This window comes from Schistocerca americana, chromosome 4, assembly GCF_021461395.2.
Source record: "Schistocerca americana isolate TAMUIC-IGC-003095 chromosome 4, iqSchAmer2.1, whole genome shotgun sequence".
In the NCBI taxonomy this organism is placed as follows: domain Eukaryota; kingdom Metazoa; phylum Arthropoda; class Insecta; order Orthoptera; family Acrididae; genus Schistocerca; species Schistocerca americana.
Genome location: NC_060122.1, coordinates 716,624,826 through 716,645,251, shown reverse-complemented (window position 1 = coordinate 716,645,251; position 20,426 = coordinate 716,624,826). Strand labels below are relative to the sequence as shown.

At 40.6% G+C, this 20,426-nt stretch overlaps 1 protein-coding gene and 1 pseudogene across 3 annotated transcripts in view; both read right to left on the bottom strand.

Moving 5' to 3' along the window:
- The window catches only part of LOC124612412 (diphthine methyl ester synthase), an 84,370-nt gene that overhangs the window by 10,788 nt on the left and 53,156 nt on the right, over positions 1–20,426 (bottom strand). For all 3 annotated transcript variants that reach the window (XM_047140608.1, XM_047140607.1, XM_047140606.1), the window contains exon 3: positions 13,927–14,047. In XM_047140608.1, the coding sequence (XP_046996564.1) occupies positions 13,927–14,047 (121 nt within the window). The remainder of the gene's footprint in view (positions 1–13,926; positions 14,048–20,426) is intronic.
- LOC124614362 lies at positions 1,202–1,319 on the bottom strand (annotated as a pseudogene).

Sequence of the window (20,426 nt, the reverse complement as noted above, 5' to 3'; positions counted from 1 at the left end):
CCGTTGACTCTAATCTAAGACAATTTTTGTCAAACACGTTTTGTAAGTAGACAAGTAAATATTACAGCATATTAACATGTAATTTTTAACACCACTTGTAAACACAGTTTTGTAATACACTGTAAATGATCGTAAACCAGGAAATGCATTAATTATTTGATTAATTAAGACTTAATGTCTACATATAGTTAAATCAGTTTGTGTTACAAATTTCAGACATAATTACCAACCTTTTTTTTAAAATTTTGTGTTTGTATTTCATCATGTAGAACATAGTGGGACCTAATTGAACTAAAATTAATTTTTGTGATTGTAACTTTGTTAAAATTATATTTTCTGCAAAGGTTTTTTTAACTTCAATTGTCTAGATTTTATAAATGGATGAGCATCAGAGCTCGCAGTTGTTAATGTTGTCAGACTAGTTTTATGTTGACTTCTGTAGAGTTTTGTATTTGGAAAAATTATTAAGAATTTGACAACATTCTGTCAAAATTTAAAACAGTGTTTGTCCTTCAACAGAGTGCTATAAAAATGTTTCACATAACAAGAACCAGGCAAATATTAGTCTGCAGAAGAAAGTTGCTCAATTTCACTATCAGGGAATAATTGCAATAATGAAAGATGAGTATTAACCAATTATTGTTGCAACTTTACTGCTACCATGCTTGATTTATTGTTATATACTCTGTATTTATTATGCAAAGGAAGCATAACAGAGAGGCATTATCTTGGATTTCATAAGCAAACAGGTAGCAAGTAAAATGTTACCACCACCTGGTACGGTAAGATAATTTTTGACAATCGGAAGAACTGGATGTCAACTTTGCTTGCAGTGATATCACAGCCCCTTTCCTCCTCTGGGTGCTTGTGCTTTTCTAGTGAGCTACCATATAAATTGGGTCGGCATTACAGCTTCCTACAAACACACCTAATAACGATGAGCAGACGCCTTGTCAAGAAACTATGCAGTTTCCATGGCAACATTCAATGCTACTACTAGCACCCCGTCTTCAGGCCACAAGTGGCCCATCGGGACCATCCGACCGCCGTGTCATCCTCAGGTGAGGATGCGGATAGGAGGGGCGTGTGGTCAGCACACCGCTCTCCCGGTCGTTACGATGGTTTTCTTTGACCGGAGCCGCTACTATTCGGTCGAGTAGCTCCTCAATTGGCATCACGAGGCTGAGTGCACCCCGAAAAATGGCAACAGCACATGGCGGCCTGGATGGTGACCCATCCAAGTGCCGGCCACGCCCGTCAGCGCTTAACTTCGGTGATCTCACGGGAACCGGTGTATCCACTGCGGCAAGGCCGTTGCCATTCAATGCTACATTATATATAAATTTATATAATGGAAGGAAACATTCCACGTGGGAAAAATTATATATAAAAACAAAGATGAGGTGACTTACCGAACAAAAGCGCTGGCAGGTCGATAGACACACAAACAAACACAAACATACACACAAAATTCAAGCTTTCGCAACAAACTGTTGCCTCATCAGGAAAGAGGGAAGGAGAGGGGAAGACGAAAGGAAGTGGGTTTTAAAGGAGAGGGTAAGGAGTCATTCCAATCCCGGGAGCGGAAAGACTTACCTTAGGGGGAAAAAAGGACAGGTATACACTTGCACACACGCACATATCCATCCACACATACAGACACAAGCAGACATATTTAAAGACAAGCAGACATATTTAAAGACCAAGGTCTTTAAATATGTCTGCTTGTGTCTGTATGTGTGGATGGATATGTGCGTGTGTGCAAGTGTATACCTGTCCTTTTTTCCCCCTAAGGTAAGTCTTTCCGCTCCCGGGATTGGAATGACTCCTTACCCTCTCCTTTAAAACCCACTTCCTTTCGTCTTCCCCTCTCCTTCCCTCTTTCCTGATGAGGCAACAGTTTGTTGCGAAAGCTTGAATTTTGTGTGTATGTTTGTGTTTGTTTGTGTGTCTATCGACCTGCCAGCGCTTTTGTTCGGTAAGTCACCTCATCTTTGTTTTTATATATATATAAATTTAAGTAGATATAAAATTAGGGAAGCTCCAAAGAGCACTTAGTCTGTGGTTAAGAATAATGGAGGTAACAATAAAAAGCAGAACTTTAGTACGAAGGATAGACTACATTTTTTACATTTATTCTGTATAACACAATGATGTCTTCGTTGTAATATCCACCCATGAAAGGGTGTTTCGGCCATTTCCATGCCATACTGTGACATGAGCATTGCCAGGGAAGAATCTGGAAATGGAATTAAAGTTCAGGGAGAAGAAGTAACAACTTTGAGGTTTGCCAATAACTCAATGATTCTGTTAAAGACAACAAAGAACATGGAATATTAACTGCATGGAATCACTAGTGTCTCAAAGAGAATTTATAATATGATTGTCAACCAAAGTAAAACACGGGTTATCTAAATTTACATTACATCCAAATTCCGTGAACCAATGCAAAGTGCATGGCAGAGGGTACATTCCATTTCACAAGAGGAGATTGTAATACATTCCTAGATTCATCACTTAAAGCTAGTTCTAGAAACTTTCTAAGTATGTTTTCATGTAATAGTTTGCAGCTATCTTCAAATGTCTGCCAGCTCAGTTCTTTCAGCAACTTTGTGACATGATCCCATGGTTCGAACAAACCTTCGGCCATTTGTGTTGCCCTTCTTTGTATCCATTCAAGACGTTTAAAATATTTCACGGGAAGTCTTATGAAGCCAACTATTACCAAAACTGTAATTATCTCAATTGACCGTTGGATGGTTAAGGTCTTCCCCGATGATTACAGCATGACTGGTGTGGTTTGTACTACAAACTGAGGTATTCTGTAACGTTTTTGATTACAAGAGAAGGTGAGTCTGTTGGTTGATAGAAAGATTCAGTTATAATTTTATGCTCACCCATGATACTCCGTCTTGCCCAAACAATCTCACACGCAGCTTCAAGTTCTATGCCACCAGATATGAGTTTCTCATCTACACCCACCTCCAATCCTCATTAGCCTATTCTTTCGACATACACTGAAATTTTCCCCTAAAATCTCACTGGTGTCAACTTCAGGTTTCAACCAGCTTTCTGTACCTAGTATTATGTCAACTTGACTGCCTTTCTGGAGTGTTTCAAACTCTTGAACCTCTTTGCGAATGCTTCAGTGGTCAGCCACTGAGATTTTAATACTCTTGCCTCTGGAGAGCATTTCTTTGTATTTTACACTGATACTTCTGAGTCTCCTACAGTTACCATTATTTGAACTGGATGGAGAGTTGCCTAATCTAGAAAAATCTTGTGTGCACCTCACAGTCAGCTATCTGGACAGCAGCATCTGATGTATAGGGCAACCTGACCCATTTACGGGAACCTTACAATTCTCAATTCTATGGTGCAAGTCTAGGAAGTTGCAGCCTAGTTTGTTACAGAACCTTTGCAGTTTCTGACTCGATCCTTCCACTCTATTCAGAAAGAGTTAACCCCGATCTGGTCTGGGGACAATGCTGTAGACTTTTTGCTTCATTTAAACTCTCTGAGCATGGGTGGTATTCTCAACCTTATTTGTTGGAATGATCTAAGAAAATCCAGAAAACGGGCATCGTTCGTACCAAACTATACCACAATCTGCAATTGGTTACACCCTGCACCCTTTGGCTGCTGTACAGCATCTTCAGTATGTTGAATGAGATCCCAGGCATATACACTGAAACTGCTCTTGCTGCTATTTCTCCAGGAGTTCCATTATCCACTGTACGTTTCAACTGCTGGTTACGGGAACGTAGTATGTATTGCAGGGAAAGTTCCCACCTGCGCAAATCAGGAAAGCTACTGTTAGTGGGAAGAATCCATATGGCACAGGCTGTGAAGCAGTCATTGAGATAAGGGCTATCATGTTTGGCAGCATGTCGAGCTACAGGGTGGTCTACTTGTTTTAAGGCCACAGTTTGTCAGTGCCCATTCATGCGGACAGACAGCTTGTTGGTTGTCATGCCTACATAGAATGCAGCACAGTGATTGCAGCTTAGCTTGTAAATCACATGATTGCTTTCACAGGTAGTCCCGCCTTTGATGTGATCGGTAATGTTAGTGACCGGGCCATCTAGAGGAATCCTTCCCAAAAACCCAGATCCTAAACCCCTCACCTGGTTAAGATTCCCTGATGACATCTTTGCTATCTGGATTGAAGGTGAGGACACCTTATTCACATTCCTCCAGAACCTCAACAACTTCTCCCCCTATTTGCTTCACCTGGTCCTACTCAACCCAGCAAGCCACCTTCCTAGATGTTGACCTCCACCTTAGAGATGGCTACATCAGTACCACTGTCCATATCAAACCTACTAACCACCAGCAATACCTCCACTTCGACAGCTGCCACCCGATTTATACCAAGAAGTCCCTTCCGTACAGCCTAGACACCCGTGGTCGTCGCATCTGCAGTGACGAGCAGTCCCTCTCTAAATATATCAAGGGTCTCACTGAATCCTTCACTGACCATAATTATCCTCCCAACCTTGTATAAAAACAAATCTCCCGTGCCTTATTTTTCCAGTCTCCCACCACTTCCCAAAGTCCTACAGTCCGGCCACAGAGGAGCATTCCCCTCATAACTCAGTAGCATCCGGGACTAGAGCAACTGAATTACATTCTCCACCAGGGTTTTGATTGCCTCTTGTTGTGCCCTGAAATGAGAAATGTCCTACCCACTATCCTTCCCAACCCTCCTACCGTGGTATTCTGCCGTCCACCGAACCTCCACAATATACTTGTCCATCCTTACACAACCCCTGCTCCCAGTCCCTTACCTCATGGCTCATACCCCTGTAATAGATCTAGATGCAAGACCTGTCCCATACATCCTCCTACCACCACCTACTCCAGTACGGTCACTAACATTACCTATCACATCAAAGGCAGGGCTACCTGTGAAACTAGTCATGTGATTTACAAGCTTATCTGCAACCACTGTGCTGCATTCTATGTAGGCATGACAACCAACAACCTATCTGTCCGCATGAATGGCCACCGACAAACTGTGGCCTTAAAACAAGTGGACCACCCTGTAGCTCAACATGCTGCCAAACATGATAGCCCTCATCTCAATGACTGCTTCACAGCCTGTACCATATGGATTCTTCCCACCAACAGTAGCTTTCCTGAATTGTGCAGGTGGGAACTTTCCCTGCAATATATCCTACGTTCCCGTAACCCTCCTTGCCTCAACCTTCGTTAGTCACTGTCCTTACCCATCCAGCCCCCTCCCTGTTCCCATTCCAGCACTACACAGCTGTCATTTCACCGCCACACTCATTCTTTTAATTTCTTTTATTTTTATTTCTCTCCTTTCCACTACTCACCCCCTCCCCCCTCCGCACCTTCTCTCCTACCCTCCGACTAAACTGCAACACTTCACTGTCCGCCACTCCCACCACACTATCCCTCCCCCTCCCCGCCCCAGCCTCCTCCTTACCCCCACCCAGTCGCCACTCCCATCATGCACTGGTGCTGCTGCTCGCAGTGTAGTTTCAGCTCTCTGAGACTGCAGACGTGTGTGCAAGTTGCCCTTGCACTAGCGCGCGTGCGCGCTTAATGTGTGAATCGTTTTACTGTGCCTATCGCGACTCAGTATCTCCACTATATGGTGAGAAGCAACTTTCCTTCTCTCGTATTGTTACATTTCATCCTGGATTTTCCATTGTTTGACAGTTATCAGTTTATATGTTTGTCAAATAATTAGTTCACTCAAGAGTGAAACTTTGGTGTTGAGCACTGATTGCGGCAGATTTGTGTGTTGGTGCAGGTATGTCATTTTGGAATGCTGTTGCTATAACTTAGAATATGTTAAAGAAGGTAATTTGTCACTTGTACTAGCTTTGCAGAAAGTGGTAGGTTGCATTTAGGGAACTTTTTCAGTTTTTGTATGTAAATTTTATAACTCACATTGTTTGGCTATTTGGTGCCACTGTTTCAAGTAACACAGAATATGCTTGGTCTCAGGAAAGAAACGTATCACACCCAACCCCTTTTCTTTTAAAGTAATCAGTATAAAACAATCTGCTTCAAATTATAATATCAAGGCATTTATGTTCAATATTTAAAGCCATTGCACTTGCCTGTAACAATACATACCTGTTCACATTTTTTTTTTAAATCTGGTTTCAGAATACAGAAAGGAACTTAAAAGACTTCAAATTATTCAACATTGAGCCTCTACATCCCACTAGCTATATAAAAGTTTTAAAACAGACTATGGGCTTGCACTGCAGTTCATGAGATCCGACTGTTAACTTCATGTTATGCTGGAGTGTAACACTCTCGCACTGCACATGGCAAGATTTATTTCCCTAATTTTATGTGAAATGTGATTACAAAGCAATGCACAGCTAACCACTGTCACACAGGTAAGCTAAAGTGATTATTAGGACCAGAATTAAGCACTGTTTAGTGTACATCTGGAATAGTGATTGTATTTTTATATTACGAGGGCAGTTCAATAAGTAATGCAACACATTTTTTTTCTGAAACAGGGGTTGTTTTATTCAGCATTGAAATACACCAGGTTATTCCCCAATCTTTTAGCTACACAACACTATTTTTCAACGTAATCTCCATTCAATGCTACGGCCTTACGCCACCTTGAAATAAGGGCCTGTATACCTGCACGGTACCATTCCACTGGTCGATGTCGGAGCCAACGTCGTACTGCATCAATAACTTCTTCATCATCCGCGTAGTGCCTCCCACGGATTGCGTCCTTCATTGGGCCAAACATATGGAAATCCGACGGTGCGAGATCGGGGCTGTAGGGTGCATGAGGAAGAACAGTCCACTGAAGTTTTGTGAGCTCCTCTCGGGTGCGAAGACTTGTGTGAGGTCTTGCGTTGTCATGAAGAAGGAGAAGTTCGTTCAGATTTTTGTGCCTACAAACACGCTGAAGTCGTTTCTTCAATTTCTGAAGAGTAGCACAATACACTTCAGAGTTGATCGTTTGACCATGGGGAAGGACATCGAACAGAATAACCCCTTCAGCGTCCCAGAAGACTGTAACCATGACTTTACCGGCTGAGGGTATGGCTTTAAACTTTTTCTTGGTAGGGGAGTGGGTGTGGCGCCACTCTATTGATTGCTGTTTTGTTTCAGGTTCGAAGTGATGAACGCATGTTTCATCGCCTGTAACAATCTTTGACAAGAAATTGTCACCCTCAGCCACATGACGAGCAAGCAATTCCGCACAGATGGTTCTCCTTTGCTCTTTATGGTGTTCGGTTAGACAACGAGGGACCCAGCGGGAACAAACCTTTGAATATCCCAACTGGTGAACAATTGTGACAGCACTACCAACAGAGATGTCAAGTTGAGCACAGAGTTGTTTGACGGTGATCCGTCAATCATCTCGAACGAGTGTGTTCGCACGCTCCGCCATTGCAGGAGTCACAGCTGTGCACGGCCGGCTCGCACGCGGGAGATCAGACAGTCTTGCTTGACCTTGCGGCGATGATGACACATGCTTTGTCCAACGACTCACCGTGCTTTTGTCCACTGCCAGGTCACCGTAGACATTCTGCAAGCGCCTATGAATATCTGAGATGCCCTGGTTTTCCGCCAAAAGAAACTCTATCACTGCCCGTTGTTTGCAACGCACATCCGTTACAGACGCCATTTTAACAGCTCCGTACAGCGCTGCCACCTGTCGGAAGTCAATGAAACTATACGAGACGAAGCGGGAATGTTTGAAAATATTCCACAAGAAATTTCCGGTTTTTTCAACCAAAATTGGCCGAGAAAAAAAATGTGTTGCATTACTTATTGAACTGCCCTCGTACGTTCAGTGAGACTGGTATGAAATACTTTCTGATGTTATTTAGGTCAGTAGCTGTGTAACTGTTTTGCACTGGAAACCTACATATTGATATTACATATAGAGTTTATATAGCAACAGAGTTATTAACATGTCTTAGGGTCAGACGCATTGTGGCTATAAATATTGCAAGTAAATTTTGTAACTCTGCAGATGGGTACTTTAAACACAGAAACTACATAAGCAGTACAATTAATGGTTAGCTATAGCTACTAGTCAGCATAAAGTTACATCATGTACACAGTAAGGTAAAAAACACTCTATGAAAAGTTACGCTATTATAAAAGTCATAAACTGAAAAGTTACACTTACACATTCACACAGATACGAAGTCAGAAAGCTTGAAACTTACATTAGCACTGAAAGATTGGCAGAAGCCACATCAAAGATTGCAACAGACAATCTCGAAGAATTTGCATGCAAAAATATATGGTGGGATGGCCACCAGGGTAGGACATTCAAACGGTGTGCAAATAAAGAGTTAGGTATCGAGAATGAGATTTTCACTCTGCAGTGGAGTGTGTGCTGATACGAAACTTCCTGGCATATTAAAACTGTGTGCCACACCGATACTCAAAATCGGGACCTTTGCCTTTCGCGGGCAAGTGCTCTACCAACTGAGCTACCCAAGTATGACTCATGATCCATCCCCATAGCCTCAATTCTGCCAGTACCTCATCTCCTACCTTCCAAACTTCACAGAAGCTCTTCTGCGAACCTTGCAGAACTAGCACTCCTGGAAGAAAGGATACTGTGGACACACAGCTTAGCCACAGCCTGGTGGGTGTTTCCAGAATGAGATTTTCATTCTGCAGCAGAGTGTGCGCTGATATGAAACTTCCTGGCATATTAACACTATGTGCCTGACCAAGACTCAAACTCGAGACCTTTGCAAAGGTCTCAAGTTCGAGTCTCGGTCTGGCACACAGTTTTAATGCGCCAGGAAGTTTCATATCGGTGCACACTCCACTGCAGAGTGAGAATCTTATTCTGGAAACATCCACCAGGCTGTGGCTAAGCCATTTCTCTGCAATATCTTTTCTTCCAGAAGTGCTAGTTCTGATAGGTTCACAGAAGAGCTTCTGTGAAGTTTGGAAGGTAGGAGACAAGGTACTGCCAGAATTCAGGCTGTGGGGATGGATCGTGAGTCATGTTTGGGTAGCTTAGATGGTACAGCACTTGCCTGTGAAAGGCAAAGGTCCCGAGTTTGAGTCTCGGTCTGACACACAGTTTTAATATGCCAGGAAGTTTCAAAAGTTAGGAAAGTAATTCCAGATGCCATATTTAAGCACTGTTACACCCACAAATTGAATTTGGTTTTATCACAGGCAGTATTTTGTATGAGTGCATGTAAAAGTTTTTTTATTGATCTTAGTGGTTGTGTAACATTTGTTTGTACATTCCTCCAAAAGAACAAAATAATTACATACAATAGCAAAGAAGATATTTCCAAAACTTTCACTAACAAGATGGGGTTATTCAAGTAGCTTGGTACAAACTGTGGCAATTCATAGGGCTTAACTTGAAGATTAGTATGAGTACATTTTGGAAAATCCACAAATTAATAAAGCATGTGTATCTCACATGATGATAGGAGATTTCAGTTTAACTTCCTATTCTGTCTTAAGAAATGCTTTCATTGACATATGTTACATTTAACATTGTGCAGACATTATATTTTGCAGCAAAGATTTGGAAGACCTCAAAGAAAAGTGTGCACTAAGAGATACAATGGTTCTGAGTAAAATATGGTGCAAGGCTGAAGGCACATGTGATACTCCAAGGAAGAGAAGAAGAGAAGAGAAAAAACAGCACAGAAACCTCTGTAAAGGGTGACTAGAGGAGGATGTGGTTCAAATGGTTCTGAGCACTATGGGACTCAACTGCTGAGGTCATTAGTCCCCTAGAACTTAGAACTAGTTAAACCTAACTAACCAAGGACATCACAAACATCCATTCCTGAGGCATTATTCGAACCTGCGACCGTAGCGGTCCTGCGGTTCCAGACTGCAGCGCCTTGAACCGCACGGCCACTTCGGCCGGCAAGGAGGATGTGCCTTGAGATGTTATATACTATAATCATGCAATTAAACATCAGATTTGATTTGGTGCCTGGCTTAAACTTTGTTTAAATGTTTGACTCAAAGATGTTCTCAAGCTTTGTAGACTGTTTCCTGAGGAGCCATTTCAAAAACTAACAACAATATACAGGAAGTGTTTTGATATTTTTAGTTAAAATCTGAAGTGAGTGCTATGTTTACATCAAAACACCTTGAAGCCAAATATGTGAAGGAAATACAAATTTTGCTGTATCAAAATGAGCTTCACACTGGACTTGTGGAACTCTATAAACTGCTTTTAATGGTACTCCCTACATTGTCATCAGCAGAATGATGGTTTCCTGCACTGAAAAAAAAAAATTCTTTCATTAAGAATGTGCAAGGACAAAGCAGAGCAGAGTTCCACTACAGATAAAACCATAGTTAATGAGCAGTGTCATATATACTTATACATACAACTAATAAGTTTCTGTTGCATGCCATACCAACATTTTCAGTATATACCGCTGTCATTCACCATTTGTGAATGTAAGAGTATATGAATAAAACAACTTTCAAATCAAAGAATCCTTGGTCATTTATAAAACTATTATACAATCCTTCTTCCAAATACTTCATCAAAAGCTATGGCACTGTGGTGTATGAAGAAACATGTTCTACAGATATCAAAGACAGCTGCTTCTGAAGATCACCTTTATTTCAGGATAATGATCTAAGACTTTCAAATCATTATTTCTTCAACAAAAGTTACGAAAACTTCAATTCTCCTCTAATTCTTGGCAAATACTTTAACCTCACAGACCTGATCTGAAATCTAAAAAAACCATTTTCTTCTTCTGTACTAACTCATCTTCAGACTCGTCATATTTATTTGACTACTATATGTCTGAATTTTGTTTTAACTTTCCCTTGATGATGGACATCAGTACAGGTGACCCACTCATTTTTAAATCATGAGTAAGACAGTGCTGCAATATATAATGGTATCCCTTTGGTGCAGAGGAGCAAAAAAATTCTTCAAACTGACATTTTCTTGAAAGTTGTCAGTGGGTTGAAGTGTACAAGGGAACTTTTCTCCAGTTTTTGCAACCTTTTATGTAGTACTAAAAGTCTGTAATACCTCTTTCTTCCAACTTACAGTACATCCACAGTGTCAGAAAAGGGAGCATAACATATTATGAATTCCAATGCATTCAAAATTAGTGCCTCTTTTAAATTTTCCATGACCTAAATCTCTATGGAAGTGCATACACTTACCTCAGATCAAATAATTTCACTGCATCCTACAAATTACTCATGTCAGGCTAACTTTGAGTTTGTCCTTAATATTTTCAATTATTTCAGATGACTTTGGATGTCAAGTAGCATTACATTTCAGTATGGTTTTGTGATTCATCTTGGCTAATATTACGTATTCTCCCTTTGAATCAATGTTTGAACAACAAAACTAGCAACCGCTGTAGCATAACAATTTGCTGTAAGCACAGTGCATCAAAAGTGTGATGGTAACCAGCTACTGTATCCCTTGTTATCAGTGTTGCCACTAAACAGAAAATCATTTGACATTCTAGATCATCATTTTTGCCACAGTTTTCAGCATCATCTTCATCTATCATTTCTTACCTTCCTCTGATTCCAATGACCTAATGATAGACAATTTTTAGAGGCTTTCATGAATTTGGTTTCATTTCTCAGTTACTGTTGCAATAACTGTTTTCGAGTTCAAAAGTGAATTCTCTGTGAATTCCATCTAGCACTGTGCCACACTATCAAATGTAAGAGCACCAGAAAATTTTAGCCATGCTAATGTTTTGGTTACTCTTCCAAGGTTAACCACCACTCCAATGAGGGGAAACATAAGAAAAAAAACTCCTACTGTGGGTTGACCATGTGTTCACAACTCTCTCTCTCTCTCTCTCTCTCTCTCTCTCTCTCTCTCTCTCTCTCTCTCTGTGTGTGTGTGTGTGTGTGTGTGTGTGTGTGTGTGTGAGATCGAGGGGGGGGGGGGGGCGGGAGGGGTGTTGCGCGCGCGATTATATGCACACTTGTTTTACTTTATGCATTAATAAATAAATTTATTTCTATCGCTTGTTTCTCATTTATTTTTCTAGTAAGTATCCTTCAACTAGTTATATTTATCCTATAATTAGAAATGTTTTAATTGTTCAGCATTTCAACAAACAATAGGATCACAGAAGACTTAAATTTGCGAAATAATTTCTGACCTTTCATCATTCTCTTCTGCAAACATGAGTTGCCCTAGATTATTCACAACAAGAGATATACGCACAATATTCTTCCACAATTTTTTCCCTGATTTTTTCATTTTAAGTGACTCAGAAAGTTCGACGGTGGATCAGCACTTAATTCGAACAATCTTAGATGTGCAACTCGAACAAGTAACTACAACAGATATTCCATTTGAAGATATTGCAAATTAGTCTTTGTTGGCTCCTTTTATGCATTTTCCTAGTTATATCAGCAGATCTTCCAGATGTTGGTAGGGGAAGGATGGAACAAATGAAAGAAAGTACTGTTGAGTGCAGAGTCAATTGCATGGGCTGTGTGAGAAATGTAACTGACATACGCATTTGCCTACGAAGCATTTTTATGTTGCAACTGTTATGTTGTAAAATAAGCAAAGCTGGACTCAAATCGTACATTGGTTTGAACACAACACTGCTTTCCTGTGCACAGTCCTACTAAGGATATTATGTCCTTGGCCTTCTTCCAACCTTTGAATTGGTTTATCCAGCCAGTTATAGGGTCACAACAGTTTTAACAAGGAATCTGAACCACATTGCAACTTAACATTTTCCCCATTAACAAATCACTGGCAGAGGTGAAAGGATTGAGAAGTACAAGAAAAGGTCATAGAACTAACTGAGGGTTGAATCCCATACCGTTTGATTTATGACCTGGCACTTTCTCACTGTGAGCCACATACATGTACAAAGAACTAATTTATAATTCACCAAAAGAAACCACAATTAGCACAGGAACAGACAAGTTATAAATGAGAAAGTGCTAAGAAGTAGACGATGATGTGATGGTAGTCTATGTTATTCATTAGTTAAAGTTAGAAAAATAAATAACAAATAATTATTTGTATTCTCTGGGAGGAAAAATCATTTTATCCATGAATAAAGGGTTCTTGAATTACCTATTGATCTAAATAATTATCTAAATAGCAATTTACCTGAATAGAACCCATCTCTGAAACTGCTACCTTACAGTGAGGTATACAGTATCTGCTTAAGTTAACTAAATCTTTCTTCATTTGACTGTTCATTGTTAGGCCCCATACACTTACTGCCCCTATGAATTATTCACAGAAAATCATAACCAATGACTTCTGTCACACATACTGATTGGGAAATGACTCATTTGTATCAAAAATTTTATCTGTTTACTGTTTTACAATACTCCTGAATAACAATTTACTTTTACAATTCTGATTCTGGGTGTGTAGTGCACACTTTGCACATTTTTTGTGATAGAGTGGAAGTTTTTAAATTATTGATGGTAAAGTAGTATCACTCCCCTTAAATCACTCTTCTTTTTGGTACTTTAACTGCAGGTAGTGTACTTCTTTACTGTTGCTTTTGTGGAATTTTACTCTTGGTTGTCTCTGGAGAAAAAAGGATTAGTAGTGATTTAAGCCTATGTTTGAGGAGCAGCGGCTTCTCCTCCTCCTCCTCCTCCTCCTCCTGTGTTTGCTTTGTAAATCTCTTCCCGCAGTGTTGTTCTTATATTCCTTCTAAACACTCTGGTAATTTAATTATAATTCAAAGCGTATCTCTCCAACATGTTGCATCATGAATTTAACACGTAAACAGGAGATGATGTTTAGGTAAATTGTTGAGAAGTGTGTCTCATGGGGGTCAAAATGATTCCTGGGAGCAAAGCTACATTTGTGTATTAAATGATAAAATGGCGTAGGAGTCTTATTTACATTCAGGGTACACAAACATCAATTACTTCTTTACATTTATTTAAAGATAAAAGACATTCATCACTTACCAAGGAGACACAGAGTATGAAGCCCACGACATTTATTTTCCACTATTTTATTGTAGAAGCTATCAGGTTTCCAAGAATCCGTCCAGAATGGTATTGATACTGTCTCTCCAAAACTATACAGCTGTAAAAAGTAAACAAATGTGTAAAGTCAAATTCAGCCACACTAGTACTAGTAAAAATATAGCTAGCTCTCTCTCTCTCTCTCTCTCTATCGTGTGTGGTGTGTGTGTGTGTGTGTGTGTGTGTGTGTGTGTAGAAGGGAGGTGTGGGGGGGGGGGGGGGGAGGGAGAGAGAGAGAGAGAGAGAGAGAGAGAGAGAGAGAGAGAGAGAGAGAGAATTTGGTTGTCACTGTGCAGAAGCCATTTGTTTGCAGGGATATGGGATGAAAGTATTTTAAAATTTTATTTTTCAATTTCAACTTCCATGCTTTGACTTGGTTGCTGTGGAGGCCATTCACAGCCTAGCCACAGTTTCAGCGTGCACTGCTCACCTTTGCATGGTTCTCATGGTGTGGACTGCTGACCAGTCGGGCACTATGGTAGAGTTAGGGTTGCAATTTTCAACCAATAAGAGTGTTGGGAGGAATTGCATGGGGTCTTGGATGTGGGTCACTGAGGGCCACGGCAGAGACACCTCGCCCTCTCAGCTTCCAGTTTCCGATCGACCAACACGCTCTTCTCCTGTTCTCCTATGTTCCACTCAGGACTTTGACCATAACAACCACCTCCAAATGGATGAAAACTTCCCTAGGTGCTCCACAAGTATCCATTTATAGTGAAAAAATACCCTATGGGGTTTTACCAGATTTTATAGTCTCATTTGTAGACACAATTGTCCCAGATGTCCACTGCCTGCTCAGCTTCAGTCTTACCTGATCTTCATCTTGTTACATTTGAACAGTTTTAATTCACTGAGAAGTGAGAAAAATACTGCATAATTCCTGTGCTACATCACATTAAGTAACGAATAGTGGAGGTGGTATTGTTCCCCGTGATATATTTATGAATGCTACCGTTCTTTAGAAATCCTGTACAGTTGTCAATAAAACTCACAAGGCAGTAAATTTATTGCAAAGTCATCATAAAAATGCCTAACTGCTGAAACTGTTTTTCACCATATCACACTGCTCCACTTTCATTTTGTAGTTACAAATTTAATGAAGGCTATCAGAGACAGCAAAGGACTTGGAAGAGCAGTTGAACGGAATGGACAGTGTCTTGAAAGGAGGATACAAGATGAACATCAACAAAAGCAAAACGAGGATAATGGAATGTAGTCAAATTAAATCGGGTGATGCTGAGGGAATTAGATTAGGAAATGAGACACTTAAAGTAGTAAAGGAGTTTTGCTATTTAGGGCGAGTATAGATTTAAGTGTCAGGAAGTCGTTTCTGAAAGTATTTGTATGGAGTGTAGCCATGTATGGAAGTGAAACATGGACGATAACTAGTTTGGACAAGAAGAGAATAGAAGCTTTCGAAATGTGGTGCTACAGAAGAATGCTGAAGATAAGGTGGGTAGATCACATAACTAATGAGGAGGTATTGAATAGGATTGGGGAGAAGAGAAGTTTGTGGCACAACTTGACTAGAAGAAGGGATCGATTGGTAGGACATGTTCTGAGGCATCAAGGGATCACCAATTTAGTATTGGAGGGCAGCGTGGAGGGTAAAAATCGTAGAGGGAGACCGAGAGATGTATACACTAAACAGATTCAGAAGGATGTAGGTTGCAGTAGGTACTGGGAGATGAAGAAGCTTGCACAGGATAGAGTAGCATGGAGAGCTGCATCAAACCAGTCTCAGGACTGAAGACCACAACAACAACAACAACAACAACAACAACAGAATTTATTTAGTTGGAAACGAAGCTGTTACATAGGCCTACAGATGAACAAGGGAAGCTTTACAGTTGTGACTGTGTGTCTATTAGAAATCTCCCATCGCTGTTTCAATCTGTGATATAGTTGATAGCATTTCTGTATAGAAATTTAATAGTAATATAATGTCTTTGGTTACAGTTAATTATTAAATAGAAGTATTTGCAATTAACATCATTACTTATTAGACAGCAAATTTAATCAATAGTGGTTTTAATCACACCCTAGATCATCTTACAAACTAGTTTCACTGGGGTTATCGTCACTCTAAATCATTTCCTATGGCATTATCTAAATATTAAACTAAATATCATTTTGGGCAAGTATCATTCTTCATGTAGCATGCACAGTTGTTAATCAGTTTCTTCTGGATTGGTCCTACAGCCTCAGTAAATTCGAAGGAGGACTTTATTACACTGGGCTGTGTTTTAGAGTACTTTATTTGCATCTCTAATTCCAGGCACTGTCCATTCGACATCTGTTACTATGGATCCACTTGACAATGGTCAGTGTCCGAAACAAATAGGGCAAATAAAATAATTTAAAATACAGCTTGGTGGCACAATGTCCTTTAAACAATTGTTAACCCTGCACATCTGAGTCACCAATCCTCTGACATGTTTGGTTCAAAACTTCTCAGCACATTACTTTCCATTTAATTCTTTAATAAATATGCAACCTTTTATCACATTTCCATTTCTCACAGTCTGTCAATATTGATATCACTTGAATAGTCACAATATTCGTTATAACTTATTTCATTTGAGATTCTTTCTATTTCCCAATGTACAGTGTTTTCATACTTGACCTTAGGCACCTACCCTCTGACTCATACTGAATACAGACTACTACAAAACTTAAGCAGACTCAGCTTGAGAAACATGAATTTGTGAAGACTACAATATCCAGTAAAGATCCGCTTTTCAAAGAACTTCATAAGGTAAGCTTACAATCATAAAACTCAGAGGTATCACAATTCAATATTGCAACTTAAGAGGAAGTTGCATTGCTATTGATAATTGCAGCTAACAAAGCCCTATCCAATTACACAGATTTACTTTGGCCAGAAAGAGTTGCAGGTTTCTATAGGGTACCAAACATTTTTTCATGGCATATTACAACTATTTTCCCAGTAGATGGACAGCAAACAGTAGCAGTTGTCTTAACCAATGCTGCAACACAATGCTCTTCAGGATGCCACTGACCACCACACATGCTATAGAGAGCATGTAACAAATATGCGGCAGTGAGTACAGTTCACTCTAAACATGAATGTTATATACTCTCAAAGAAAGTTGTTATATACACTCCTGGAAATTGAAATAAGAACACCGTGAATTCATTGTCCCAGGAAGGGGAAACTTTATTGACACATTCCTGGGGTCAGATACATCACATGATCACACTGACAGAACCACAGGCACATAGACACAGGCAACAGAGCATGCACAATGTCGGCACTAGTACAGTGTATATCCACCTTTCGCAGCAATGCAGGCTGCTATTCTCCCATGGAGACGATCGTAGAGATGCTGGATGTAGTCCTGTGGAACGGCTTGCCATGCCATTTCCACCTGGCGCCTCCGTTGGACCAGCGTTCGTGCTGGACGTGCAGACCGCGTGAGACGACGCTTCATCCAGTCCCAAACATGCTCAATGGGGGACAGATCCGGAGATCTTGCTGGCCAGGGTAGTTGACTTACACCTTCTAGAGCACGTTGGGTGGCACGGGATACATGCGGACGTGCATTGTCCTGTTGGAACAGCAAGTTCCCTTGCCGGTCTAGGAATGGTAGAACGATGGGTTCGATGACGGTTTGGATGTACCGTGCACTATTCAGTGTCCCCTCGACGATCACCAGTGGTGTACGGCCAGTGTAGGAGATCGCTCCCCACACCATGATGCCGGGTGTTGGCCCTGTGTGCCTCGGTCGTATGCAGTCCTGATTGTGGCGCTCACCTGCACGGCGCCAAACACGCATACGACCATCATTGGCACCAAGGCAGAAGCGACTCTCATCGCTGAAGACGACACGTCTCCATTCGTCCCTCCATTCACGCCTGTCGCGACACCACTGGAGGTGAGCTGCACGATGTTGGGGCGTGAGCGGAAGACGGCCTAACGGTGTGCGGGACCGTAGCCCAGCTTCATGGAGACGGTTGCGAATGGTCCTCGCCGATACCCCAGGAGCAACAGTGTCCCTAATTTGCTGGGAAGTGGCGGTGTGGTCCCCTACGGCATTGCGTAGGATCCTACGGTCTTGGCGTGCATCCGTGCGTCGCTGCGGTCCGGTCCCAGGTCGACGGGCACGTGCACCTTCCGCCGACCACTGGCGACAACATCGATGTACTGTGGAGACCTCACGCCCCACGTGTTGAGCAATTCGGCGGTACGTCCACCCGGCCTCCCGCATGCCCACTATACGCCCTCGCTCAAAGTCCGTCAACTGCACATACGGTTCACGTCCACGCTGTCGCGGCATGCTACCAGTGTTAAAGACTGCGATGGAGCTCCGTATGCCACGGCAAACTGGCTGACACTGACGGCGGCGGTGCACAAATGATGCGCAGCTAGCGCCATTCGACGGCCAACACCGCGGTTCCCGGTGTGTCCGCTGTGCTGTGCGTGTGATCATTGCTTGTACAGCCCTCTCGCTGTGTCCGGAGCAAGTATGGTGAGTCTGACACACCGGTGTCAATGTGTTCTTTTTTCCATTTCCAGGAGTGTATTTAAGAGTCATTATTATTTAAAAACGAGTAAAATTCTTTTCTCATATAATGGTACAGTTCCTTCAAAAAAAATAAAGGCAATTTCCTTCGCAATCCTTGTCCGATATGAGTTGTTGCTCAGTCTCATATCTAAATTGATGTGTTTAATTGCAATAATATTCTTACTTTTGAATTTAATCAACATATAATGTGCAATAACTCAAAATGACACTCTTATGAGTTAGCATTTGACCCCTTTCATCAAAGCTACCATTAGATGCCTTTGAGGTATAAGGCTAATGGTAGCTTTTCATGAAGAAAGCATTAGGAAGTGCACCATATGGCACAGATCATTAACGAACTATGCTGCATGCATAGGAGGAAGTCACATTGCTTACTTGCAAGAGAAGAAACCATATGTATATCTTTAACAACTTCTTAATAAAAGCAATTACTATCAGGAAGGTCACATACGAAAGCCCATATATGAATAATTGTTTATTTCTGTGTATAAATTAATCAGATGGAAAAGAACAAATAAAAAATCTAAACCTCTGAAAGCTTTCAATTGATTATAGTGACAGCTGAATCCTGTGATCAACTGCATGTCAAGAATTGTAGTTGCCACTTAGTCTGTGACGTGTTTATGAAGCTTCCAATTCATAAAAACTGTTCACAGTGTCAATTTTCAAGTGTAATTGTGAATTTTACAGCAAAACCATCATGTTCGCATTATAGTTCTTGTAATTTCTTATTCAAATGAAAGTTACTGGCCTCCAGTTAATTTAATTATTTCATTTATGCCAAGCTATTGCATAGACTCATATTAGATTAGCAACCCAAGATCCTGTGCCCACATGCGGCTCTGTGGAACAGACATTACCTACAGAAAGTACCATGTGAGTACAAACTGTGACTGGTCATAGACTATATCTCATAGCGTCCTATTAATAAAGTACATAGCCAATAAGTTGCTGATTTTCATTTATTATTAGACTTGATCCAGGTTTCAATACCACTAAGGATATCTTCTTCAGAAGAACAAGGAGTTACCTAAATTTTTTTAACAACAACAAGAAGAAATGATATATTGCTCCCAGTCGTGAATACAAAGTGATTACAATTCCTAAATGGAAAATAAAAACTATTACTTACTTCGACTACATTATTTAAAACTCCATCATGAGCTAAGGCACTGAAGTCATATACAGACAATGTGATTAAAATCTATTAAAACATTGAGACTGAAAACAGATATATGGCTATTAAACAGACAAACATCAAACTAAGCACATAGCAACTAGCTGTAGCACTTACATAGACTAGCACAGAGCGCACCACATATTGTGGGCTGATGCCATAATATATGCTCCATTACACATTATGGAAAATCCAGGCTGGAATAATGACAGTATTATGAAAAGGATACACATGTGTAAGTTGTCTAGTTCAGAAAAAGGCCTTCTGGCTGAAAGCTTACATGTTTATTAGTATTTCTGTAGTGCCTGTCCGCGACTCAACATTCCACTATATAACGAGTAGCAATCTATCCTTTTCCTAATATTGTCAGTTACATATTATTTAACTTTTCCTGCAGCGACATACCATTATAACATGCTAAGTTGCTACCAATATGAAAACGTTCAACAGCAATGAAGTAAAGTCAGATAAAAGGAGTAAAAAGTACTACTATTCTTAAATTGGACAATCTCCCACATTTTTTCACAGTATTGGATAATGAGGAGAAAAACATATTAAGATGAAAGAGGTAGCCTGTTTCTCTAGTGAAAATGTTGAAAACAATTTTTTTAAGGAAAGTGTTGAAAATGATGTTACTGGAAGTAATTAAGAGTGCCCTCTAGTGGTAAACTAGCTTATTGATGAAATAATGCTGTCTCATGAAAACAAAGGAA